Genomic DNA, 27,241 nt, shown 5'->3' with positions numbered 1-27,241 from the left:
AAACAAACATCTGCTTACGACAACACTCAATCACACCTTCATTCCAGCATGCACTGCGTTTGTAGTATGTGCAGGCATGTGGAGCTCAAACATATTTAAGATATACTTCCTGCCTTTCTTATGGTCTAGTAGTTCCTGTTTTAATGATAGTTACCAATGCACTCAACTGTAAGCTCCCTGAAGAATGGATGAGATCTTGTCTTGTTTATTTTTCTATCTCTAGTGCCTAGCAGCACATCATAGTTGTTCAATAAATACTTTCCGAGTGAATGAGTCAATATCCCATATAATCCTTATCTCAGCTCTACTGATGCCTATCGACTTTCCTTAAGGCATCCAACATTAAAAGAATATGCGTGGAATATAAGGAACTCTTAGGAGCCTCCTACGGTCCTCCTCCAATGAGAAGTTTGAGTGACTGCAATCCACAGAGCATAACATGGGACTTATGTTTCAACAATAATTTGTTAAGCCTGGAAAACATTTTTATTAGCTGAACTTCCTTTGTATATTCCTGAGTAACAATGGCAATAATGTCCTTAGAAAATTATTAACTGGAAGATTCATTCAGGCTTTTAATTGGTTCACAGCAAACAACCCAGAGGTCAGGTACTCAAAGCTCCAGTGAAGAAGGCAGATTTGTTTGTCCACTATGGCTTGAAGAGGTAGAAAGATCGGTAAATAAGCAGTTATGAGACCAGGGGGTTTGGGCCCACTGCTGCCACCAGCTTGCAGGACCTCAAACAACATAAGCTAGACCAACTACATCAAGAGGAAAGTGCAAAAGTTTCATTGGATCAGTTCATCCTCTTTACTGTGTGGATGTATGAATATAGTCAACTAATAGAAGTACCATTTAATAGCTCTCTACATGAATAAAGTGCTGAGCTGAGTGCTTAACTATGTCATTGGCTTTGAAGAAGCTCTGTCTTCTTCCCTTCTGTAGATTAGGAAATTGGGGCTATGAGAGGATGAGTAACTTGCTTGAGGCGCAAGCTAATGGGATTTCAACCCAATAAAACAAATTCCAAGCTAAGCTCTTTGCATTGAGCCAGTCTGCCTCCCTTCCGATTGTTGACATCCAAGGCTAAGGTTTGGAAATCCCAGAGTGGTTCAACCCAGAGAGAATCCCACAGTCTCCCACAAAAACCACCATACCATTTACCAGGACACCTAATACTCTGGACAAGAAACCAAATTCCATCTTCTCTGCTCTTCTCCCCCCCAATCTCCGGTAGAAGCATTTACAAACACAAATAGTTAAAGGTCACCAGTAAGAAGTAGAAGACGGATTTGCCTGATCCATCTGTGCTGGGATAATCCAGAATTGGCCGTGAATATGTTGAAGGGCCTACACACTACACCAGTAATTCTTTTCCACCTGCCATCCACACCAGTCAAATGTGTTATTCTTGTACATTCTTTGGAGGAGAGTGTTAGGCATGTGTATCTACAGATTGGGCACTCAATAAGTGAGACAGAAAAGCAAACTTCAAATATAAATTTTTTAATTCCCAGCTAAAACCTTGAAAAAGTAAGCAAGTAGATGGTGTATCCTAGTCGTACACTGGTTTTGAGTCAAATCTGCTCATGTGGAACTGATGCAAAGAAGCGGATTAGGAAATGTGTATTTTTTCCACATAAGGTATGGAATGAAGGAAAAATCGTTGATTTTAACAGCCAGAAGATTTGGGGAGTTGGCTGCAACTTTGCCACCAACTGCTTGTGTGACCTTAAGCGAATTCTTTATGCTTTCTGGGTCATTTCTTCATCTGTAAAATGAAAAGGTTGAACCAGACCAGTCAGTGAGCTTTCCTTAAAGCTGTAGGTCCTTTCCTTTATAAACAAACTCCTCTAAGCAGTCTCAAAATCCTTACATGTCGGCACATCCCATCAAGCCTAGCATCAGGAGAACAGGCTGGAGCCGCAGTACTGGTGTCCTTTGGCTCTGTGATGGGCTACCTGTGTGAGCATGGGCAAGCATCTCACCTCTGTGAGCCTTAGCTTTCACATACAGAAAATGGAGGCAACAATTGTGACAGTGCCTCCTAGCATCTGGGAGAGAAGTAAGTTAGTGAGTCTCTGAGCTTAGATGGCCTGGAGCTCCATACGCCATTAGTTATTATTGAGTCACAGCGATGAACAGAGCCACGTGGCACCGCAGAACCCTGCCAAACTCTATCCGCTCACTGACTTATGGGGGTAGCAAGCACTGATAGTGTCATTCTGCACTTATCACTTAAAGAGCTTATAAATAACTTTGTTTTTTTTTTTTCATAAATAGAGGAGTTTCTATATAAAAAGATAATGGGGATGTTTATCACCCGAGGAATAAAACCAGAAAGAAGTGCAACGAAGAGCTTGCTGTAAGTCATCATCAGGGTTATTTTAGTGGAGAAGGCAGGGGCTGGGATTGTGAGGAAACTAATGAAGGAGGCTCCTGGGGTGGCCGGCAAAGTTCTACTTCCCAACCTGGGTGCTGCTCTAGGAGTGTTCTCCATGTAACGATTCGCTAAGTTACACGTTTGTTTTGGGTGACTTTCCATATCGTTTGTTTTATTTTTACAATAAAAAGTTTCTTAGAAGTGGTGTTTCATAAAACAAAATCAATGAGTATGTAAATGATGCCTACTGGCTTCCAAAATGTTAACAATTTGCCTCGCAATGCATGTCAGTATGGATGTGTTATTGTGTTACTACACTTTTAAAAATACTTTTAAAAATATACTTTACAATAGGAGCTTTGTTTGCAGTATCTAAGAGTATTTCTGTAGAACCAACCACCTGGAGAACACTTTTTGAAAGCCAACAGGCTTCTGTTAAAATGTTATTTATGATTCCATGACGTTTGTTTTTTTTTTAAAGGCACATTCTGAAAATCAAAGTCTTGTCCTTCATAATTTGACTATCTTCATGAAACACCAATTATTTTTGCCTCAAAAAGGGAATGCTGCGTTAATATTTACCCTTCATTTCCACCATTCTTCAGTCAGGGTGAGTCACAAAACCCAAAACTTTCCTAAGACCTGAAACCTTCCTCTTGGTCTGTGATTTCTAGAATTCTATATGTGCAAACAACAAATGATTTAAGTTCCCCCAAGTGAAAGAGGAAATTGGGCAGTAAGAGCTTGTCCACATCTTTGAGGCTGGGAGGAGCCCACACATTTAACCATACCATCTGTACAAATGGTACCAGAGTTCAACATGCTTATGATTAGAAGGGCTTATGATTTATGCTTGCTAGTTAAATATGCTTATGATTTAAAATTATTTTCTCTGGCAAGAAATAACCTAGTCAGCACCACAGCTTAGCCAGATGATGGGAAATAGATACATATTTCAGTGGTACACATTTTAACTTGCTGAGCCCAGTAAATGCTACTGTTTTCTTTTCTTTCTATAACAAAAGACCTATCTTCCTGTAGGATCCCAGAAAGTTTTTAAAAATACATTCATTAATGAAAGCAGCTACAAGTCTTGTAACAGCGGTTTATTATGACCAAAAGAATCACTGGGGTTGGCCTCGAAAAAACTGTACCTTAACGGAAGGCAGAGCCTATACCGAGGAACAGGACTCCCAAAAGCACACGAATAACCACTACACCATAAAGCATACACAGAATACGTGGCAGCAGTAATCAGACTCCAATAGAAGGAGATATGAGGGGATGCCCGGGTGGCTCAGCAGTTGAGCGTCTGCCTTCAGCCCAGGGCATGATCCTGAAGTCCCGGGATTGAGTCCCACCTCGGGCTCCCTGCATAGAGCCTGCTTCTCCCTCTGCCTGTGTCTCTGCCTCTCTCTCTCTCTCTCACAAATAAATAAGTAAAATCTTATTTAAAAAAAAAAGGAGATATGAGGACTTCTTAACATCTTTAGGGTGTTATTCCCGGCCCCTCAAGATTTCATAAAATTATGCTGTGTGCAAGGTAACTGGACATCACAGACGTAACTGCTCGCTTCTGCAGTGAGAGATAGGAAAGTGTGTGGATAAATGGGAGAAGTAAGAGTTTGCTGTTTTTAAAGGGCTATGTTGGACAACCAGAAAGGAGGGTAAGTTCACTTTACTTGGCTAAATGGGGACAGTCAAATCTTAACAGCAAACTGGAGGACATGAGAGAAATGAGAGTAACTGACTTATTTTAAAATGAGACCATTCTCAGCCAGAAGTCGAGGAAAAAAATTTTAAAAAGTGAAATGCATTTTCTAAGAGCCAAAGATGAGCCCTGTCACCAAATATGTTCAACAGGGGAGTATAGAAAGCCATGGCTGCTTCCTGGCTGAGGACCACAGACAACCTACTAGGTGCCACACACCATGCTGGGAGCATCGCACACACACAATGCTAGCTGGGCACCACATTTCAATAGGAGCTGGAATAAACAGCATTATGACCATCACCACACATACTTGGACCCTAGTTAAGCTCAAGCAATGTGCTTAACAAAATGGCATGAAAATTTGAAACCTGATGGAGGAGAATGACATTTCTGTTCTACAGAATCCCAATACAGACTGAGAATTAGTGGCAACAGATGAGAAAAAAAAATCTCAATAGAAAGTTCTGCAAACTAATGGACCCTTAAACCCCACAAAGTTATAGCTTGAAGAAAGGAGCACAGATTCATAGCAGTCTAGTCCCCAGTGAGAAAACTGCAAGAACTTTTAGGTGAAAAGCCTAAACATTCACCCTAAACACATAAATCACTACATTTTCAAGAAAGAAAAGTACAGACTAGTCTTACCTTATTGCGGCAAAAGGGCTGGAATAAAACTTACTGACTCATAGAAGCAACTTTCACATGTATCTGAACATCAAACACAACACACAATATAAAATCAAAAATAACTAGAACAGAAAAGTTTTCAGTCTGACCTTAAAAATACTGAGCAAATCACTAGATGAAGCCAGATCAAAAGGAAGGGCATTACACCAGCTTGTAGCCATATGTGGAAGGGCCCCAACTGCACAGGGCACAGATGGTATACAATGGGGAGGAGGGGGGCACCAGCAGATCCCAAACATAAGGCAAATAAACCTGCTTCGGCTTATACACAGGTAAGGCAGTTTGAAAGAATGAATAATTCTAAACACAACTGATAAGATTTTAAACTTGGGATAACTGGTGCTAGATGTCCCTAGCTAAAGCGTGCTCACCGGTTTAAGCTCTGAAATCCTTTGTATGATAATTTAAATGAAACTAAAATCTCAGGGAGTATGATATACACAAAGGGATGGTAACTTGTTATTAAATGATAACCGAGTAGTTAAAACTTAAAAAAGACCAAACCAAACCAAACAAAAAAAAAAACCCCAACCATACTGTGGTTGTGAGCCATATTACCTGATTAAGGTCTGAGAAATTCAGGGGGAATTTAATGCATGCTCACAAAATTAATAGCTCTATTTGAAAACAGAAACCCTACAAATTTTATTAAAATGTTCAAAGTTCCCATTCATCATATAAGGTAAAGTGCTAAAATTAAAATTTTCACCTCTTTTTAAAACTTTCTTAGGTAAAAAGACAAAAGGTACCATTGATTTTCTACAGAAAACTCAGAAATGCTCATATTTACTTCAGGATTGTTTCTCTAATACAAAGTTGACAGTTTTATAAATCTCCAACACTTGTTCCAAAATAAAAGTTTCAGAAAAATCCTCTCACTTCAACATTAGGAGTTGAAATTGTCACAAAGAAATCTTGCATTTCATTAAATGAGTTGATTGCTTTTTAAAAGACAGCAACCCAAACAAACATTTAACACAGATTTCTTCAACTTCATGATTTCTGAAGGACACAAAAGCATAGAATATCCAAAAGGCTATTTCATTGGATATTCTAATTGGTACATTCAACACACACATATACAATGGGACTCTAAATTTTAGCAGCAATGATGGACAAAAAAATATTGACTTCACAATGACTTTTGATTATCACTCACATGGTTTAGGGAATACTTACTTGATTTTTTGGACACTTCTTTGTATTAAAGAATCCTTCCACTTTAGTAACAGCTTTGCTAAGCTACATCTAGGAGTGACAATTTTAGTGGAAATTCATTCCCAGGCTACTTTGATAGTCATTTGAACAGTTTTGCGTTATTTTACATGCAATTTTATAGCTCTATAACGTTCATTTAATCTTGTTCAATGATGCTGAACCCCAGATGCCATAAGATATTATAGAAAAGTAGTTACTGCACATATGGAGTAACTACTTTTTCTGAACATTAATTTCTTTTCTCTTAACACACTGAAATGGTATTTAGAAAAGAGAAAAGCCACCACTCTGTATTAAAGGTTTTATATCATGGACTTCCAGAGATGGGCTACTTATTACCACTGTGGTCCTGGCCATAAAGTTCTTATTTACGAGCATCATCTTCTCAAGTCTAAGTGATAATGGCTTTCTCCAGCCTTCCTAGGGTTGTTGGTATTGTAATTCCAATTAGGTCACCTGAGAGCTTGGGGAGTGGGAGGCTCGCCTCATTTGTCATTTGAGGGGGTGGGTAGATATGAACAGGGGTTTTCAAAGGGAGGTCTGAGGACCATCCACATTAGAATCACTGGGGCTCTTGCTAAAAAGGCAGATATCTAGGCCTCCCAGACCTGCTGAATCAGAATCTCTAGGGTTAGGGCTGAGAAATGTGCATACTGAGTAAGCATCCCATGATTCTTCTGCACACTAAGGGGTGAGAAGCACTGGTAGATGATCTCGAAGGTCCCTTCCACTCTAAAATTCAAAGATTCGGTGAGTTTTCTTTTAAAAACAGAGTAGTGTCAGCAAGATGAGAGTATCTCTACAACACAAGATGGTGACTTTTAGCCTGAATGTACTAACCTAAGTAAGAAGTACTCACAGATTTGGATGTATATGTAAAAATAGAAAACAGAAACAGAACAGCATAATCAGATGTGTAAAGTACTTATTTGAGCTTTCTTCTGTGTGAGAGTATGAGTGGGAGAACCCACTCTAATTGCCACGCAAAAGCATAGGTTCAAAGGGCTCTTCTTCACCGCCACCTCCATTCCCATCTTTTCCCTCTCCACCTTCTGACCCCTCTCAGTTGTCGAGGCAATTACCCAGGCTCTTACAATCCCGAGCCGCCAAACTCTTAAGTAATTTTTAATTGGTCTGCATATATTCTTTTAAGAAATAAACTACCTACAGGCAGTCCTCTACTTTCATTTGTAATGAGTGAAATCTTACAGAAACATACAGTCTAGGAAAGGTGAACAGCAGACTTACATTTTTAAAGGGGAGTTCCATATTTAGAAAGCCCTTAAAAAACCCAAAACCAAACCCTAATTTTACTTCTCCCCTTGGGCATAATATTTGATGAAATATTTCTGGTATTTCCTATATGTTAGTTTATTTCGTTCTTTCTCTTCATAACTGCACAGAAGCTCACTGAGAGCCTAAGATTTGAGATTTTTTAAAGCACATCCAGAGACTTCTATCTTTCACACGTTTTTATTAGGTATAGGAGAGCTAAACTTCTATTGGTAGTATCTAACCAAATTTTTTATAAAACCAGAAGAGCAAAATGCACTTGAATCTTAAAATAATTACACAAACATAGCTGGATAAATTATGCTGCTGAGCCAGAACTGTTGGCTGGAAGGCAGCGCCACCATGTGATCGCTCCAAATGTTGTCACTTTTGTTTAAGTACAAAAGACAGGACCTTCTATGAGCTGGGCTTCTCACAGCAAAGACCCCCCCCCCTCCTGTTCCAATAAGGTTATTTTCAAACCCCAAACTGTAGCATCGCTTTAGTCATTGAGAGTCACAGGGAGAAAATGAGAGGATATCTGATTATATATTGATACCTGGCATTATCAATGGCCAGACTGGATCAGGTATGTAGTACTTGATCTGGGTGAGCTATTTGGGGGTTAGGTTGACAGACTTTTGAGTGTTCTCAGTTCAAGGAACCTAGACTGGCTATGTAGCCTGCACACTTTAATGCCCAGCTCTGTCACTTGCTACCCCATGTCCTTTCACAAGGGATGGGTTTGGTCAAGGCTCTGCAGTAGTCTGCACACTGTGTCTACTACTCAATGATACCCAAAGTTTCATTCATCTATTGAAGTCCTAGAACTGTGTGTATGGTATAGACATGAGCTGAAGTCAAGAAGAAAGTTGAGAATGACTCAAAGTACTTAAAGTTTACTAGAGTTGTGTTTTTCCTTTTGTGTGTGTGTGTGTGTGTGTGTGTGGTTTTGTTTGTTTTGCTGTCAATTTTACCATGAATTTAAGAGCCACATTATATTAAATGGACAAGTTCACTGTAAACTATCCCCTCATTTCAGAAATGTGGGAAAGTCTAGAAGGGAATCTTTAAGTGGAGTAAGTCAACACTTCAGGAACTGCTTACAGGAGAAAAGTTACTTTAAGTGGGTATTATCCATCCTAATTAAATAGGGGAAGCCTCCCCAATGGAAGCAAGTGCCTATGATGTAGTGTGGGACAACGGGAGGAGAAAATGCATACTGGTTTCCATCAGAGACCCTGGCTGTGCATCCAGACCTAAGAAACAACAGAAGTAAGAAAGTCAGCACTGTGACTTCCATATGGCTCTCTGTAGAGAGGATAGGCTGCATGCCCCTGCAAGGACTGGACTGAAAAATCAGGATCCTACTGCAAGTTGCCACCTTCCCCAGCATGGGTACACGGCCCTAAACAAAAGTCACATGCCCCACAAGATATTTCCTTGTATCTTAAAAGAGTATTAGCTTCTTTAATCCAAGAAGGTAATGAGAGGTTTTTAGACTGATTAAATCAGCTTAGTTCATACAAAGTCTATTAGGAACTAAATATTCAATTAAAACAATTTCCAAAGCAAAATCTGACAAAATCCACTCTTAAAGTAATTTAGATAATAGGTTCTTAACATTTGGCAAATTAAGTCCTTCTCACAGTTGGTATTTTCCGCAGGGTCAGAAATTGGTGCAGAAGTTCTCTGGGGTAAAAACCTACTTTGTGCGTAAAGCCGTGTGCCATGATCACAAACAACAGAAACTCAAAAACGTTAATGTGAGCCTAGCATTCCTATTTATTTTTTTTCTTCAAAGGCTACATACATGCAGAAGCTGAACATGTCATCACAATGCTTTAAATAAAGTTCAAAAAAATAAAATACTTCAAAATCCATTTACTTATGGAAATATATATGACAATTAAAACAAAGATAGGTCAATTATTCTTTTTTTTTCTAATCTATCAGAAAAATACTTATATTATAAAAAAAGAATTTAAATTCATGTTCAGAATAATTTTTAAAAAATCCTTGATGAATAATTTAAAAATAAGTTGGATGTTAGTACAATGTTTAGAGAAGCAAGTTCCAGGCTTTTGAAAAATGGGTCTCATACCCTTATAGCCTCATTCTGAAATCACTGAAGAAACTCATTTAGAAATGAAGGAGTTTTTTTTAAAACTACAATCCTTGAGATTATGGTTGATGTGGTTAGTAATGCAAGTGAAGGGCACAACTTTCATAAAGAGATTGCTGAAAGTCTTTTTAGGATGTTCAAATGGAAAATTTTATTTACAAATGCAGGTTGGAGGCTTAAAGTGACCCCATTTCTCTCTGCTGGTCAATACTGCAAGAGGGATTAAAAACCCTGGGTACAACGAAGTTCTGAGCACTGGGCCCTTTTGTGAAATATATAAGCGTGCACTAGCTCCCTGGTTTCAGAAAAAAGCCAGCAGGAGGAAGTGTCTTCAAGTGGCCCTGCCTTTTTCAGGTAAAAGCAGTAGGAAGCTTGGCAGAGTCAAGAGAGGGAAATGAACACATTTTGAAAAAGTCTCAGTGTTTTAGAGGGTGGCCATTTCCTTCTACTAAAACCAATATTTCTTTGGTAACATAATGCAACATATATTAACAATTCCAAAAAATTAGCATCAACAGAATGCACTCAAAAGTTCCACTTTGTCAATGTTCACATTGATCCTGGAAATGAGGTTTACCTTGATGCTCCTAAATGAAAAAGGCAGGGGAGAGCTGCCCAGGCAGGAGGGCTATTGATTATTGGAAATGACATACTGTGTGAGCAGGAAAAAGGGAAAATCTAACAAAGTGTGTTCGAGAGGATGTGGAAAGCCCTCAGTGGGCACACAACCCCAAAATTCAGAAGCAGCTTTAATTCAAACAATTAAAATATCACTCCCTCTTCCAATCAGAAATACAAGGTTTCCTACCAGGAAAAATCCTTTGCTACCACTCTACGCCTATCCTTTGAAAAGGCCAAGTTGAAATTCTGGTTAGAAATACTTCCATAGAGGTTGTGAAGACCTAGAGTTTGATTTATATCCTGATGTTCAACCGTGATTATAGTTTTCATGTTAGGCAACCCAACTATTATTTTCCTTTTATCGCTAAAAAAAAAAGTTTAAAAAAGGAAAAATAAAAGATGTGTGTGCTGTCAGTGCAAAATCAGAATAAGTATGGTTTTTCTTTTCCCTGGGACAGAAAAAAACAATGCCCAGTGCACAGTGTGTAGGAATGTGTCACAACAAATAATCAAGACAGGTTTCACCAAGCTAGTATTCCTGCAAGTACACTGTGGTTTTCAAAAGCAGTATTGTCACGATTAGGCATATTCTCATTAACTAGGTACAGCAGAGCTACTTAAAGGGAAACCGATTTCTTGTGCCTCAATGAAAGGGGAGTGTAGAAAACAATAATTAGACTGAATAAGGAAATTTAAAAGGACAAAAAAAAAAAATAATAAAACCCAGAGTGGAAAGAACAGAGAATTTAGAAAGCCAAAAAAAAAAAAAAAAAAAAAAAGCAAGTAATGTGACGGTAGAAACCCACACAGCCCCCCACCCCCACCCCACCTGCCACTTTGAGCCCTAATTGCCCCATCTGCAAGGACAGAAACCCACTCTAAATGGACCAGCATCGGGCTTCGGCAAGTCTTCTCTTCACTCTCCCTCCTGTTAAGACCGTTTCCAAAACCAATCAGCAAAGGACAAAGAATTCTTTACAGAGTGTGCAATTAGTGTTTTCCACGTCCACCTTCAAAAGCATGATGCTCTTCATGGGCTAAAGGACAGAAAAAAACAAAAAAGAAAAAAAGGAAAGAAAACTTTAAGCAAAGGATGGGGCAACCCTTCTCTAAGGCATCTCATTCAGTTTTCCCAAAGGCTGGCAAGAACGCAAATACCTTTTTTTGTGCCAGTAACTGTTAGCTAAGGCGTGCATTTCCTGAGAAACGTAATCATGAAAATTAAAACAAGGAATAAACAAGCAATGGGCATGCTGCCTGTTTCTTCTTGCTGTGCCGAGAGGATGAGTAATCCCCACGGGCTGATGAAGAGAATATGTGGGGCCTTCAGTGCTATGGGGTGGGGGATGCACCCCACAGGATGCATGGGGCAGGGGAACCCAATGTTACCCACGCCGGGGCCATGCACAGACCTATCTTTAAAAATAAAATAAAACAAAAATAAAGCAAAGCAAAGAACACAACGGGGTAAGCAATCGTATTACGCCCCCCCCCCCCCCACCTCTGAGAACCCTCTCTGTGGGAAGTGAAATTTCCTAAAACTGATGGGTTTTTTTTTTTTTTCCAATGGTTTTGATTTTTTTTTTTTTCCAGTCCTGTTGTCTGGCTTGCAAATCACTAATACAGTTAGGAATGCTAGAATTAAAAAAAATATGCCATCAAAAATATTGTTCAAAGACTTAAAATTTTATAAAGTAGAAGTGAGAAATGAGACATTCATAAAATATATAACATTTTCTCCAAGGCAAAAAAGGCCAAGTGTCAAAGTCCTCTTTTCCTAGAATCTGGCTAAGCATCATCATGAAGGCAGGGCAGATCCTCTTCTTTTGAGGGGAAAGGTCCCTGAGGCTTGGGTCTGATAAAGCCAAAGGCAACTCAGAATTCTCTGTGCTTTGTCTCCCTACACCCTCCCCCTATGGGCAGTGAATGGCATGTCCTGGGAAGGCACCGATGGGCTGGCCCATTTCACCTGTCAAGCCCCTCCTATTTCTCTGCTTTGAATATAGATTGGATTCTTCAGACTAGTGTCTGAAGGGGTGAAAGGGTGGGCAAGGGACCATCTCCCCCTCATCCTGGATGTTTACCCCAACCTGTTCTTCAGTTGGATGAAACCTGGGCAAAGTGTACCCTACAGCTCCCAGGGTTACCCTGGGCTGGCCAAATTCCTAAGGATAGCCTACAACCAAAAATGATTTAACAAAATGCTTTTTGCATGTAGAACTTCACAAATATTTAACCTTTTATGTTTTTTTTTTTCTTTTTAAAGCAGACTTTTAGAGCCAGGACCGAAGCAAATATGGGCTGTTCTGCAGTAAAATATACAGTGTTGCAGAGTCAAAGGAGAAGCCCCAGACCTCTCAGTGATGCTGGGCTCCAAGGGATAAATCAAGAGATATGGACTGTCCAGAGATTTTTTATTACTCTAAATGTGAGGGACAGTCTGGGGCGGTCATGGCTGAGATACTGAAGTCCTGCGACTGACAGGCTGTGGAGACAGAATAGAACGTTCAGAAATAGGGGAGGCCTGCGAGATAGACGTTCTTTCAGCCTTAGGTGAGCCTTGGCTAAAAAAGAATATAGAATTCTTGAAACCAGGAGTCAAGAGAACTTGCTCTGGAAAGGGGCAGAGAATAAATAATTTATACTTTGCAGGCCACAGGTTCTCTGTCCTAATGATGAACTCTGCCACTGTTAGCACTAAAGCAGCCATACGCGAAATGTGCACAAATGGGCACTGCTAGGTGCCAATACGCTTTATCTATATATGGACACTGAAATTTGAATTTCATACAGTTTTCATGTGTTACGAAATGTCGTTCTTCCCTTGATTTTTTCCAACCATTTAAAAATGTGAAAAACCATTCTTAGCTGCAGCCCCTACCAAAGAAGACAAGGAGGGGGCAGGTCTGGCATAAGGTTCATACTTTGCCAACCTCTGCTCTAAGTATTCTCATATCAGAAAAGATGTCATTCAGCTGCTCTGAAGAACAGAACAGAATCGGCATGGGGGAAACATAGGGCTGGGGTGGGGGGAAGCGTCCTCTGTACACTGTGAGTATCTCAGTCAAATAATTCATCTGTATCCAAATCATGTATAACCAAACAAGAGCCCACTCCTCATCTCCCCTGCTGGAGGCCTTGACCAAATGCGCTTGGGCTCCTTCTACATGGAAAACCTGCCATGTCACCTGGCTTCTGTACCCTTGTGAATACTTACACCAGGATCCTTTTAACAAGACAGAATAAAAGCATGGAGTTGGCCATTGCTAACTTAGCTCACCCTACGACTGTTCTTCATCATGCTGTGAATAAGAATTCTGCCCAAACCTCATTTTTCCAAATCAATTCTGCAGCACGTGGTGTACAATAATCCTACTGAGTAAAGGACTGCCTGCTTTATATAAAATAAAGAGAATTGCTTGTTTTTTCCAATTCAAATTTTTATTTGAATAATCTCTGAGTCTTTAAATGTTAATTTATGCCATTAAAATATGGATTTCTACGGAGACCCTAGCCAGTTCTGCATTACTCACAAACTTCACAATGGCATCCATCTTTAGGGCATCTATTCAGCTTGATTCAACTGGCCAGGTTGCAACTTCTCCCCCTTATTTGGCTTGCCTTTCCCCTCCCTCCAAGCCATCACAACTAAGCAGTGACTCATCCTTGTTCCGTCTTACCTGATTATTACCACTGCCCTAACAACTAGCCTAACAACTCTGTGGCTTAATTTTCTAGTGAAATACTCCTATCATCTTGGACCTGCTGCTAACCGTGTTACTTAGAAATTTAATCAGAGAATATTGAAGTAGAAGGAACCTTGGAGATCATTTAAGACCAACCTCCTCAATATTTTGACCAGTAAGTAAAAGGATGAGAAGGTGTGACTTGCTTGAGGTCACACAGTTGAAGGGGAACAAAAATTCAGAGTGCCTGACTTGATGACTCCAAATTGCTTCTCTCTCCTTTTGAGTCAAATGTGGAGCTGGTTCAAAGGTGGTAACGAATGTTGTAGCCCCATTCATAAATGGCCATGAAATACATTTTCTTCCAGAAAGTTAGTCTTGTGAAGTAGAAAAACAAGAAAAGACCCTTGGTGACCTTTTAATTAATATCTAGGCTGAAAATACAATTAATGTTCCCCAATTGAAAGTTGCATCTACAAATGTGCAATTTCCATACTGTACAGCTAAGAATCGACTTCTGCAGGGCCATCTTCCTGTCTCTTTTATTTAAACTTTCATTGAAAATTCAGAAGCTAAGCACCTGCTGAATATCTGCAGCAACATACCAGTCTTGTTGCTTAAAATCTAAATCATTTAGCCTGTGATTTTATGATTCCTTTGAGGGAGGTCTTTGTTTTAATAACCTCTATCATACCAAGATGATCCCAAAAGAACGTTTGCTTTTTTTTTCTCTTTTTGGCAAGGGGTTGGGAAAAGTTAAACGATAATGGAGTGTATTTCAATAAGACTAAGATGCGCTCCCCAGCCCACATTGGAAGAACCCTAGAATCAATAATGCATCATAGTTTAATTGGAAGCCTTTTATTTTTCTTTCTTAGTAATAGTAAAATAATACTTATCATCAAAGGCATCTTAGAATCAATGAAATACCACACAGTTAACAAAAATTTGGTTACTGACTCTTGGAACAGTTTGGGAAATAGGAATTTATCAGATGTATGTGTAGTGCTGTCAATACTTTCCTCGAACCCACTGTTAAAAGTGTAACCTGCAGTTTGATCTACCAAACATTGGTTTAATAGCACTAAGCTGTTTTCATTATGAAAAAAGATGACTTTTTCAAAAGAGCACACAAAAGCAATGAACATGAATCATGATGGAAACAATGGGTCCACACAGCTATTCATACTGTTAACATTTCACCACCGTGCGTGAATTCTCTTTCGTTCTGTGTCACGGTCTCCCGTAATGAGGAAGTATTAGCATTTCAGTAGGACATTCAATCACCCCTGCGCTCAGAACAAGTTCCTCCACAAATACAGATGTTATACATTATAAATTCCTGTTTATGAAGGGATGATTGAATGTCTTACCTGCCAGCTCATACAATAACATTTTTGTTATTGTTGCTTCAAATAGAAGGTAGTTTTTTTTCCTGAGCATGACAAATTTAAGATCAGTTTTAAAAATCTGAAATAACAAATAAAATACGCGTCACCTTTTCTGATCCATGTGTTCAGGTGACAGTAAAATCTCATTTTAATTTCTTGAGACTTGAACTTTCGTCTTTTGAAACACTTATGCGTATTTTAGGAGTTATTTTCTGGATTACAGAATTTGGAGTGATTCTACCTTTACCTCACGTGCAACATCGACTCCGTCTTTAAGAGTACTGATAGAATAAGCTAGAAATTAATAACTGAAAATAAAGACTTACGTTTATAAAATACGGCTTTAAAAGATATGTGGGGCAGAAGTTCATAGATCTTTTCTAGCACAGTGGCTTCACCCACTAAAGAGGCATTTACATTCCAGACTTGGACGACATCCTCCCGGTCCCGAACGCTGACGCTGACTCCTATTACTTCGTCATCTGGGGGGAAGGCAGAGAAGAAAGAAATGGGTGATAATTCCCGGTCTGTCTGTGTTGTTTTTTAAGCACTTCTCATCTTAGCTGTAAATTATGGATAAGATCATAAAAAGAAGGTGGGACAAGAGAACACAAAATAAATACTGTTTTTCTAAGGGAAGCCTCTGGACAAAAGCAAGTTAGTGGACAAAAAAGCTGTAACAGGCACATTACGTTGATCCAGGGACTTAGATAAACATCATGTTCCAGCCAAACGAATTTTTCCAGATAAGTAATTTATCCTTTTTAACGTGTTACCAAAGCTTTTTTGACTTATTTCTTCTTAGCCTGTTTTGATGAGACTTTTTCTAAAATGGGTTGCATAATGCTCTGTCCTCTGAAAGCCAAGTGAACTCAAATGAACTTTTTCCTCGATGCTTGACTGTCTTTGTTAAGAACAGCAAGTATTTCTCCTGACTGCCTGCCAAGTGTTCAGAGATCGTGGGGTGGTTAGTGCTATTTGCCCCAATACTAACTGGACCCAGACTGTAGGTTCTGTTCTCCAAGTTGCTCATGCTGGTTTTCTTTTTCTTTTTTTTTTTTTTTGTGGTTTGCTTGTCTGTCCTTTCAATTCTTATTGCTCTCCAGTGCTCCCTCTCTGGCCATTCCCTGCCAGGTTTTGGCATTTTGAACTTTGAGTTAAGGAACCAATACCCATCTGTCAGCACTGTATATAAAATACGAGTAAATATCTTCTGAGTGTAGCTCTGCTCTTCTAGTGCTTCTGTGAATGGACATGAAAGCATTCATTGATATTGATTAATGTAGGTTTTTAATTTATTTTTAAATTCTGGGTTGGGGCCTCTTTTGTAGATATTGGGAGAATGGTGGCTGGATAGAAAAGGTTTTGTACCCGTTCATATGCTTCCTTCCTCCTACTTTGTGTACATTATTTTGCAGCAAAATGACAGGAGTAAAGAGTTTTTACTCCTGGTTTATGTGCTCATGCCCTATTAATGATACAGGGTCGACCCTCTGTACTTGCATGCTCAGCATCTATAAGTAAAATGCAGAAGATGAGCATTATCAAAATTCGGAACTTTTGCTGTAGTTAATATGCTTTGTGCAATTTGCCTAATTTGCTCTCAATCTGTGCATCTAAATATTTATACCATCAATTTTTCCAGTTTTCTGCCTGGGGGTTAAAACATCCTAGTATTCTGATACAATTTAAAGGAGGGCCCATTCAGTTTACCAAAGGCATTCATCTTCAGTAAAGTAATTCCTTTGTGTATTCCTTCCTTCCCTCCCTCCCTTTCTTCCTTCTTTTCTTTTAAAATGAATTTGATCCTGGCTAAATGTGTATGACTTGACGCTAAGTGATGCCACTTATATAAATGTTTGAAAACAGGCAAAATCAGCCTATGGTATCAGAAGCAGACCATTGGTGGCCACCTTTGCGGGGAGGGAGGGCAAGGAAGGATTTGGGGCAGTGGGTAATGTTCTGCTTGTTCCCTGATCTGGATGCAGTTACAGATCTGGATGTTTACTTTGTGAATATTTATCAAGTTATACACATTACAATTTGTGTACTTTTCTGTAGATATGTCACACTTAAAATCAAAATTTCTAAAAAAACAGCCATCCCTTAGCTGCAAGAAACACTGTTGGGTTGAAAATTCCGTTTTGGTTCAGGTTTCTTATTTTTGAATTTATGCCTTCAATGTATACTTGCTTGAGCTCACAATCAGAACTTCTATGTGAACAGAAAATCAGCAAGTGAAGCGGGAAGCCCTGCTCACGCCATTTTCATTAGCATTCTCAAGAATGGCCATGAAGACACTAGATCAGCCTTTTAGGGAAACAGCATTCTCCTGTCTTTGGGGATAGCCCATTTCTACGCTATTGGCCAGAGGGTGCTGTAATGGATGGCTGCTGAATCTGCTGAGCCGTCAGGATTTCAGTTTGGCTTGGCTTTTGGTAACTAGGCGGCTCCTACTAGCAGAGCACTTTCAGAAACGGCGTGGTAAAAGGCTGCAACTCTTATGCAAAGGCAGATCCGTCAGCAAACATGTAATATTCTAAAGTAGAACTGACCAGCAAAACCCTAATTATTTTAGGGTACTGGCAGTATAAGAGCTAGGAGGAGCCACTGTTTAAAGATGGGGAAAGCAAGGCCCAGAGAGACTGGCTGACTTGCTCCAGGTGGCAGAGCTGGGGTAATGGAAGAGCTAATGCTTAACAGACAGTTAATGGTGCACTCATTTCCTAAGTCAACCATGGAACAACAGGCCTTCTTTACTCAATCCTGCCTGTTTATTATTACTTAGACTATTTTCCCTGGTTCTGGAAACAGGAATAATTCGCACAGGAAACTTCCTCTCCCAGGGATTTATGTGTTTATAATTATACCTAGGACGTATTTTTGGCTCCATATTGTGAAGTTGCTAACCATTCCCTGTTAAAACAGAAGGAATGTGTACTTTGAAGACAATTTCATCTTAACCCAGGTTTTGTCTTAAGGGAATGAATGCTGGTGTAATAAGGAAGCAAAACAAAAGGAGAATTATTGAAACTGCTAGTAGGTGAATGTGAAGCTTGCCATGGCCCCGTCTGAGACATCTGAGGACTAATTAATCAGTACTAATTAGCTAAGAAAAAAATGTTTTAACTGAAAACTAAATAGGTAAAGTGTTATTCTAAATGTTACCTCAGGAGCATTCTGAAGGCATTAGCCACAAAGAAAACAAAACGTTACACAAGCAATTCAGTTCGTCTCCTTTTTGGATGGTTTCATGATAAACACAAAGCAAAATTAAAATGGACTTACGGAGGCTCTGAGAAGTTCACTCAGTATTTGAAAATGCCTGAGGACCTTATATTTTAGCTTCAATTGTGGGGTCATAAGTCCTAATGTTGAGCACATCCCCACCTAGCCTTTGTGAGTCTCTCTGAGCAGGAGCCCAAGAGTAGGACAGGAGGGAGGAAAAACTAGTGGGGGTTGGGAAGAAGTACAGAAAAAACTGTGCTTGCCTCACTCCCCACGCTGCCAGACACCACAGAAAACTTACCCCTCTGGAGGAACTAGAATGAGAAACCCACCCCCAAACTGTGTTAAGATCCAAATTTTCTTTTCTTTCTGCCTATTTCTTTTGGACAAATGTTTGAGGATACTATTAAGATGAGCTATGTGGGGAAAGATATATGCACATATACATATGTACATACATGTAATACACACACAGAAACATGCACATGTACACACACACATAACATGAAACGCTATGGTCACATGAAAAAACCCCTGTAACTTCACAGTTAACCAAGTAAATGACTTCAAAAGATGTCAAAAGTCAAACACACAGAAACAAACTTCTCCAAGTGACAAGCACAAGCCAAGCACACACGAGTGGGTGACTGACGGCATGAGCTTCTTTACCTGCAGCGGCACAGTCTGTGAACTGTTCCCCGATTGTCGCTAACAACAACTCTTTCCAAACTGTGGACTGGCATGGGAAAAGAATAAAAAAACAACAAACAAAACCAAAAAATAAAATAAAGTAAAATAAAATAAAATAAAATAAAAAACAAAAACAAAAAACCAATAACAACACATATATTTTTAGACAAGTATCTTCAGGAGCTGAACAAGTCACATTTTCCTCAGCTTCACATGCACTGTTCATGCCCATATTTGGCACCCGCAGACATCCCCAGGTCACAGGTGTCAACACTCACAATCGTGGCATATACTGTATTGTTTTACAAGTAACTTTCCACAGATAGATAGGAGGGATCCAAAGTCACAAACCGTGTCCATAAAACTTTGTGTCCAAAGCCACAAAGCGAATCTCTAGGGAAACCTGTGATGAAGTTCAAAAGAATGGGGAATGCTTTCAAGTGACTTATCATGTTCCAATTTCTTTAGCTTTCACTGATTGAAAATGTATCAATTGATTATAGTTGAATGCTATTAGTAAAATCATTCTCTCCAAAACCCTCCCTTCCTTTTGTTTTCCTGCAGTTTACGAGGTACTTATAAAAGGTTACCAAAGTGATGAGCACTTAGGGAAATTTCTGGTTTAGTGAATACTTAGAAATTTCCATCCACCAGAGACAGACTATTTACGTTAAGAGGTAGAATTTGATGTGGGTATGCATGCCTCTCCCTAGAAGAATTGGTACACATGCCCAAGTGAGAAACCTGGAGTCCCTTCTACCCAAGATCTACTAAGGCCATCAAGTTACCAGCCAGCAGGCACCTAGGAGTAACTGGAGGCCTGAAAGTTTTTCCAGTTATTCCCCCTCGAAAAGTTCTTGGTTCCATTCATATTCCTTGCCAGAGTTTTCAGGCCCTGAATTCTCCCAGAACTGAATTTGAATCCTGACAGGCTGTTTAGTCTGTGATGGGACAGGTTATCAACCCCTGGGAGCATCAGTTTCTGTAGGTGAGCAGGGAATAACAACGAGCTGACCTCCCAGAGTTGTTGTGACCATGAAATTAGTCAACAAATGCATTCAATGGGCTTAGCATTGTGACTGCAGCAAAAAAAGCTAACATTTAAGATCCGTTCCATAAATAGCTGCATGTCTGCTCTATGCCAGGTGCTTGCTACATATTAACTATTAATAATAGTGTTTATTACTATGTTCTAATAAGCTGAAAGCAGCCTAGCTGAATTTTTAACCAAGATGACAGCAGTTAAACACCATGACCTTTCAGTCCTCAAGGAGGATTTTATTTTCCCTTTCCTAGATGCTCCCTTTGGCTCTGCTTGTCTCCCTTCTGGAAATCATCCTCTCCATTTTCTACGTCCCACCTGCGGTGTCTTACACTGTTCATGATGAAGTTGAGGGCGTTGCAAGGAAGTTAGGGGGGAGGGGAAGTGCCCTTCCCCGTTGTGACATCAGACAGCTTTGGCCCACCAGACTCCCACTCCTCCACAAGTGACAGTGAATGAAGAGGACACTTGTACAGACATGGACATGTTATTATTTGTGACTGCATATGGCCAAGGAGAGAAAGGGCAAATGTGCCCGTCAGCTACTGCTCACCACATGCTGACATCACAATTGTCTCTACCAGAACTCAAAGTCTGGGGTGAGTCAATAAAGCACATGAAAAGGAAACCGTGCCCTCATTGAAATTAAAAACAACTTATGTTCTCTCCTTTCAAAGAGTGACAGGAGGATTTTCACAGGCCTTGCCTGGTTGTTGACTCCCCTGACATTTTTTATGAAAGCCAAATAACAGGCAAATCCTGGAGCTATGCATCTTGATGATAGTCTGCATCATTAACAAATAAATCTGGTCACCTCTTTAAGAGGTTAGGGAAATGACTTACAGGGAAATGACTCAAACCTATGGGTCTCAGGAGACACTGCAATTCTTTGAGCTTATCCACATGAAAGAAACCATGAAAAGGTGACTCTCGTAGCTTCTGCCCTTTCATCCATTTTCAAAGAACTGTTTTGGTTTCCCAAAGCTTAAGAATGGGTTTGAACGTTCACTTTTGTCGGTATGATAAATTTGAGCCTATTCTAGAAAATCTCAGTTTCTGAAGCTTGGCCACTAGAAACTAGTTGTCTCAACAGGCCGTCCTACCAACAAGGCTCTCATGAAACCCTCAGAGAGGCTGGGTACAGCCCCACATGAACCACAAAGAATGCTAAGATAGCCTCCTAAGCATCCCCTGTCTCTGCACCAACTTCAGTGGAGGAAGGACAAGCTTTTGGTGGTCAGGAATCTGCTTCTCACCATGTATACCAACGTCCACATCTTAGTCATGGCTGGTGAGGAAATGACTGTCACAATCAGCCTTTCTGTCAAGTTTAGAAGCATGTAGCTCTTCAGAATTTTTAATAGTCCTACTACTACATATATAGTAGTATAAAGAAATATGATACTACATTTTCAAGGTGACACTGTGGGGCAGAAAATCATGAAGGTTAGAACAGACTTTCTCATCCCCAGTCCTATTCTGAGACTACCAAGTGGATTGCCTAAAAAGTACAAGATGCTCACCATAGGCAGTCAACAACAATCCCAACCACAGCCAGTTCTAGAAGAGGATCAGAACAAACCTACCGTGCTGTCCTTGGGGACTTTCATCTTCCATACGCCGCCCTTGGCATTACTCTCCTCTTCCCTGGATTGGAGACCAAGGTTTAAAATTACACTCAAGGATTAAGTAATTCTACATGCATCTAGTTTAACAGCAGATGACATTAAAATGAACAAACAATGGAGCATTCTTAGAATAAACTCTCCCCCCAGTCCTTTCACTGGAAAAGGAGGCAAATGAAAGAAAGAGAAAGGGGGTGAAGATGGGGAGGGAAGAAAGTGGGATTCAGTGGCCACACGGTGGTGGCGGGTGGGCAATGGGATACTAGCCTCTCATCTTGAAGAGGTGGTGATGAGAGGTACCCTATGCTATCTGGGGATGAACAAATTAATGCAAGTGCTTTACATGCGTGAAGGACTTTCTGTTTTAGTACCACATTCATGACATTGCCTTGTCTGATTCTCATATCAACTTCGCACTGTATGCCTTATAGGAGACTTGGTCCCTGTGGTGCGCATCTGCTGTGTTTTCCTGTGTAGTATCTGCTTGTTTGTCTGGTAAAAGTACCCCAGTTTCCCTTTAAGGAGCTACTTGTCCCCTACTTTTCCATCATACCCACTCCAATAGGGTTGATTCCGCATCCCAGCCTCAAAGATGGGCTGACGATCCAGGTTTGCCTATGAAAATACCACCTCTTTCTGTCCTTGTGATTGGCCAGGGATGTAAAGGATCCATGGTTGGCCAATGACAGCCAGCCCTGGCATCTTACTGGGTCTGGTGAAGGTTAACAGTGACAAACTTGGAGGGCGTAAGACTGGAACTCATGAAAGCCACTCTGCCACCACAAATGGGAGAGCCTGTCTGAAAAACTACAGCGACCCAGAGGAAAGCAAAGCAAACCTGATGGAGAGCATGGGATTCCTAATGAAATGTGAGTGCTCAGGTATGGCACAATTCAGCCCTACCGAACGGACATCTCAGTTACTTAGAATGGCTGAGGGACACAATATAAGAATTTACTCTTTATTTATATATTTATATATATAAATTTACGTATAAGAGATATATTCTTATATACATACAAGATAAATGTATCTTAAATACACACACACACACACACACACACAGGACATAAGAATAAATTCTTATATGTTATATCTTTATTTGGGACTCCAGTTAAACAAACTGGCTTATCATCTTCTACCCTCATCACTACACCAAGGTATTAAAGAAGGATCTAGACCCTGGGCCCTGACCTGTCTCCCACACTTTCTATGTGGTCCATGTGAGAGATGTCTCTGAAGTTCAAGCATACAGTATAGACATGGATACTCCATCTGTTCCTCATCTTCCATGAGCCTAGAAGCTTTTTCAGTTCACTATCCAGGCCATTATCGTGCAAATGAGAAAACAAACCAAAATGAAGCAACACCCCATACGAAGAGCTGCATCATAACTTTGGCGTGCTAACAATGGCCTATTTTTGGTGAGACCACAATGGGGTGTTCAGTGGGGAACACTGAGAAACCTACTCATCATTGTGGATCCCAGGGTGAAGGGGAAAGTGGGCAGCGGCTTCGTTCATAATTAAGTAAGAGCTAAAATTACTTTCCATCATTACTGGGAGAAAATGACTTTGGCATTCCAATTTGGCATGAAGTAAATATTTTATGAGGTTCACAACCATTTCCCTCCCACCTTAACCTCAAATTACAAGTTATACACTTACCAAAGTGGTCGCCTCTCTCCTCTCATTAAATGATAACTACATCTCAAAGGCAGGCTAGTCACAGGAGGGATGTTATTGTACACACTCCAGAATATCTTCAAAAGAAAAACACCTTGTTTAATATACCCAGTATTGATTCGCTATGCCACTAGATTATAAAATTAATGCATTCAAGAAAACAAGAAGAAAATCAGATTCTCATTAAGTCCTATCCATTCAAAATAGATTTCCTTTTCAGTAATCCTTCTAGTTTTCTGTTACAAATTGTAACATAGCATTAAAGAACGTTCCTTGCTGATGTTGGGCCAAGTTCTATGCTTCACAGGAAGCAATAGTTATTAAGCAAACCTCCCTATGCCATGTATCTCCATGTAAAACTGGGCATGGACCTTGCTATTGACTTTTCTGGCAAGTGGATGGTATCTAACACAGACTCAAGTGCTGAATATATGTAGTGAACCATATTTCCTTTTAACACAGACTGTCTTCTTTCTAAGCCCAGAAGGAAACTGTTCTGCTTTGGATTAGGGGATGGCTCACAGAGGAGGAGGCAGAGAGGGAACACTTTATGTACTCTCTCCATTCCCCTCCTAGAAGGAACAGGGAGTAGTTACTAAAACAAGTTGTCCAAAATATAGGACTGCATGTTTGTGTCCTCCCCAAATTTATATACTGACACCCTAGCCTCCCATAGGATGGTATTAGGAGGTGTGGTCTTTAGGAGGTAATCAGGTCAGAAAGACAGCCCCTACGATGAGATTAGTGTCCTGACACGAAAAAGAAGAGAACAAGCCCTCTTTTTCTCTATGATGTGAGGATACAAGAGAGCTATAAACTATAAACCGTCTTCCTGTCTATAAACCAGGAAGATGGCCTTTACCAGAACCCAACCATACAAGCACTCTGATCTTGAACTTATAGCCTCCAGAACTGTGAGAAATCAGTATCTACTGGTCAAGCTCCCCAGCCTATAATATTCTGTTATGGCAGCTGGAACTAACTCAGACACAGAGTAGCTGGTGGACAAAAACAGATTAAGAATTATAGTAACCGGGATCCCTGGGTGGCACAGCGGTTTGGCGCCTGCCTTTGGCCCAGGGCGCGATCCTGAAGACCCGGGATCGAATCCCACGTTGGGCTCCCGGTGCATGGAGCCTGCTTCTCCCTCTGCCTATGTCTCTGCCTCTCTCTCTCTCTCTCTCTCTCTCTGTGACTATCATAAATAAAAATTTTTAAAAAAAGAATTATAGTAACCATAGTAAAGGTATAGGTACTAATAGTGCCAGGATTTGGTCTATGAACTTCTACATATGCATGTAATCTGCCCTACTGACAACCTCATGAGGGGGCGCAATTATTATTCTTGTTTTATACATAATGCAGGCACAGAGACTAATCTGTCTAAAAGTAAGCATTTGGTATGACCACAAGGATTAGGACAAGGATTGAGTTTACAAATAAAAAAGCCCCTCCCAGATTGTTTGGAATAGGCCATCATACCACTACATTATGAACTCTATGCATAGAGTTACTACACAAATAAGAAGTATCACTCTGTATAATAGGGTAAGTGAAGTCTGGGTGTCCTAGAAGATCTGAGGAAAACAGCACAAACAAAAGAACAACCAGAAAAATAAGTCCCAGGGCCTCTGTAGTGGAGCAGTGGAATTAAATTTCATGTATGCTGAATGATAATCCTTGAGTTGTTCAAGCCTATCTGGTATAAAAATTAAAGCTGAATTAATTGCAAGGAAAGCAACAATGACATGTAAGATAAAACTGAAATCAGAAAACCACCTGACAGTAGACTGATCAAGAATACCTTGATCCCTGGGGCACCTACGTGGTTCAGCTGGTTAAGTATCTGACTTTGGGCCGGGTCATGATCCCAGGATCCTGGGATCGAGCCCTGCCTCAGGCTCCCTGTTCAACAGGGAGCCTGCTTCTGCCTCTCCTCCTTGCTCATTCTCTCACTACTTGTCTCTCTCTCTCAAATAAATTAAAATAAAAAAATACTTTGATCCCTTATACTAACATGGCACTATACAGGGAATAGCTGAAATCAGTAGTAACAGCACATCCTCAAACAAGTATCTGTCCTTATAGAAGTATTTACCTAATAAATGGGTTACCATTAGTGCAAATGATAACATGACTCCAATATTTGCCTGTGGTGTGAGTGTGAATAGAGAGAGGTGGAATTTGAAGCCACACAGTTTGATTCCAAAATGTGATCTTAACCACTGTGCCATTTCCTTTGACTGCTATGCTTTAGGCACATCTTTCTCCTCTTGGAAGCCATGGACCAGGTCAAGGAGTCACAGAATGAAGGATGCCTATTGAAGATGTCTTCCTGTCAGGAGATTCGCTTAACAACATTGAGTATGCTGGTTAGCTCTAGTCTGGGACTTCTCCAATGGTGTGGCAGTGATCTGTGTAGAATTTATGGATAAAATTATGCTAGAATTAAAATCCCTGCTTTAACTAAAAGGACTTTGGTGTTGTTACACTTCAAGCCTTGCAATGGAGCACCTCAACCAGAGTACCCACCCTCACCACTCCCTGCCAAAGTTCTTGGGCCCTGGCATTTCACTGAGTATCTGAAGCACTTCAAAAAGAGTGACACAGTGCTTCTCCTCATCCAAAAAGAAAACACTCTAAGGATCATGCTAAAGTTCATGGCTTTAACAGTTTCTCTTAAAAATAAACAGACAAATGATTTTTTTAGTTTTGGCAAATCTGATAGGAGGAGATTACAGCCCAAGAAGGTACAGCAATAGAATGACTTAAGGCAGTTATTAAGGCACATATTTATACATTTGTGCATGAACATAAAACAGGAGCAAAATATCCAGTGACATCACTGAAAAGAGCCCCACTGAAAAAGTATGCAGCACTAAATTGGTCTGTTTCCTTGTTGCAAGCCTCAACCAATATGTGGAATATTTGTTAAATTAGTTATCCATGGTAAAATGCGGCCCAGGAGCAAATGATCCTCCTTCTGACATAACATCAGAAGGTCTATATAGTAGCTTACTACTACATCACGTGCCTATGTCATTCACCTTGCCATGTAGGCTTTTCATGATCTCACATCATCATAGGAAATGTGGCTACAGTACCATAAGATATTCTGAGAGAGAGAGAGAGAGAGAGACTACATTCACATCACTTATTACAGTATATAGTTACAATTGTATTTTATTTTTATTGTTAATTTCTTACTGTGCCCAATTTATAAATTAAACTTTATCATAGGTATGTATGTATGGGGGAAAAATCCTACTATGTATGAACTTCAGTACTATGCAGTGTTTTAGGCATCCACTGGGAGTCTTAGAATGCACCCCTGTTGGATGAGGGGGGGACGATTATACACATGATGGTCAAACAACTTGAGGAAAGAATCCAGCATCACAGAGCTCCTGAGACTATCCCCCACTACTTTGTGAAAGTAAAAGGGCTATTTCACTGGAAGCTTGAGAATTCACTATCATATTCTCTGAAATGCATTTTTATCTCTGTTGAAATACCTAAATTTTACTATAGATAGAAACTTGCAATAGATTTCAAAAGCCTAATCGCTTTGTAATTAATACTTAGAATTCTTAGAATTAATTCAAAGTGGCCTGCAAATAGTAGGTTGAAGTAAAAGTTAGCACAGCATTTATAAATAATGGCTAAGTGCTTTTCTTAAAAGCCTAAATGATCCCCCCCAGACGACAAAAGGTATAAAAGTCGGGCATTGCTCATTTGGTCAACATTTGCAGGCACCCGTTACAGGCAGGCACTGTGATGCACCCCTGGGGAACTGAACTGGATGTATGAGGGCCATGGGGTCTACACCTTGCCTATGGGGTCTGCGCTTGATGGGTAAGCTCTCAAGCATCC

At 40.1% G+C, this 27,241-nt stretch overlaps 1 protein-coding gene across 3 annotated transcripts in view; it reads right to left on the bottom strand.

Moving 5' to 3' along the window:
- Positions 1-1,506: 1,506 nt before the first annotated feature.
- EIF4E3 (eukaryotic translation initiation factor 4E family member 3) overlaps positions 1,507-27,241 on the bottom strand; it is a 46,317-nt gene continuing 20,582 nt past the window's right edge. Inside the window, exons 3-7 of one of the 3 annotated variants that reach the window (XM_049098142.1) lie at positions 23,351-23,445; positions 21,645-21,705; positions 18,996-19,062; positions 15,425-15,580; positions 1,507-1,772 (exon numbers count right to left, since the gene is read on the bottom strand). In XM_049098142.1, the coding sequence (XP_048954099.1) occupies positions 1,747-1,772; positions 15,425-15,580; positions 18,996-19,062; positions 21,645-21,705; positions 23,351-23,445 (405 nt within the window). In that variant the 3' untranslated portion in view covers positions 1,507-1,746. Of the gene's footprint in view, positions 1,773-9,040; positions 14,085-15,424; positions 15,581-18,995; positions 19,063-21,644; positions 21,706-23,350; positions 23,446-27,241 lie in introns of those variants that run through there. The other 2 variants (XM_025456574.3, XM_049098143.1) reach the window with 2 other exon arrangements.

Source organism: Canis lupus, chromosome 20 (genome assembly GCF_003254725.2).
Source record: "Canis lupus dingo isolate Sandy chromosome 20, ASM325472v2, whole genome shotgun sequence".
Lineage (NCBI taxonomy): Eukaryota > Metazoa > Chordata > Mammalia > Carnivora > Canidae > Canis > Canis lupus.
The sequence above is the reverse complement of the archived record's forward strand: the minus strand, read 5'-3'. Positions and strand labels throughout refer to the sequence as shown.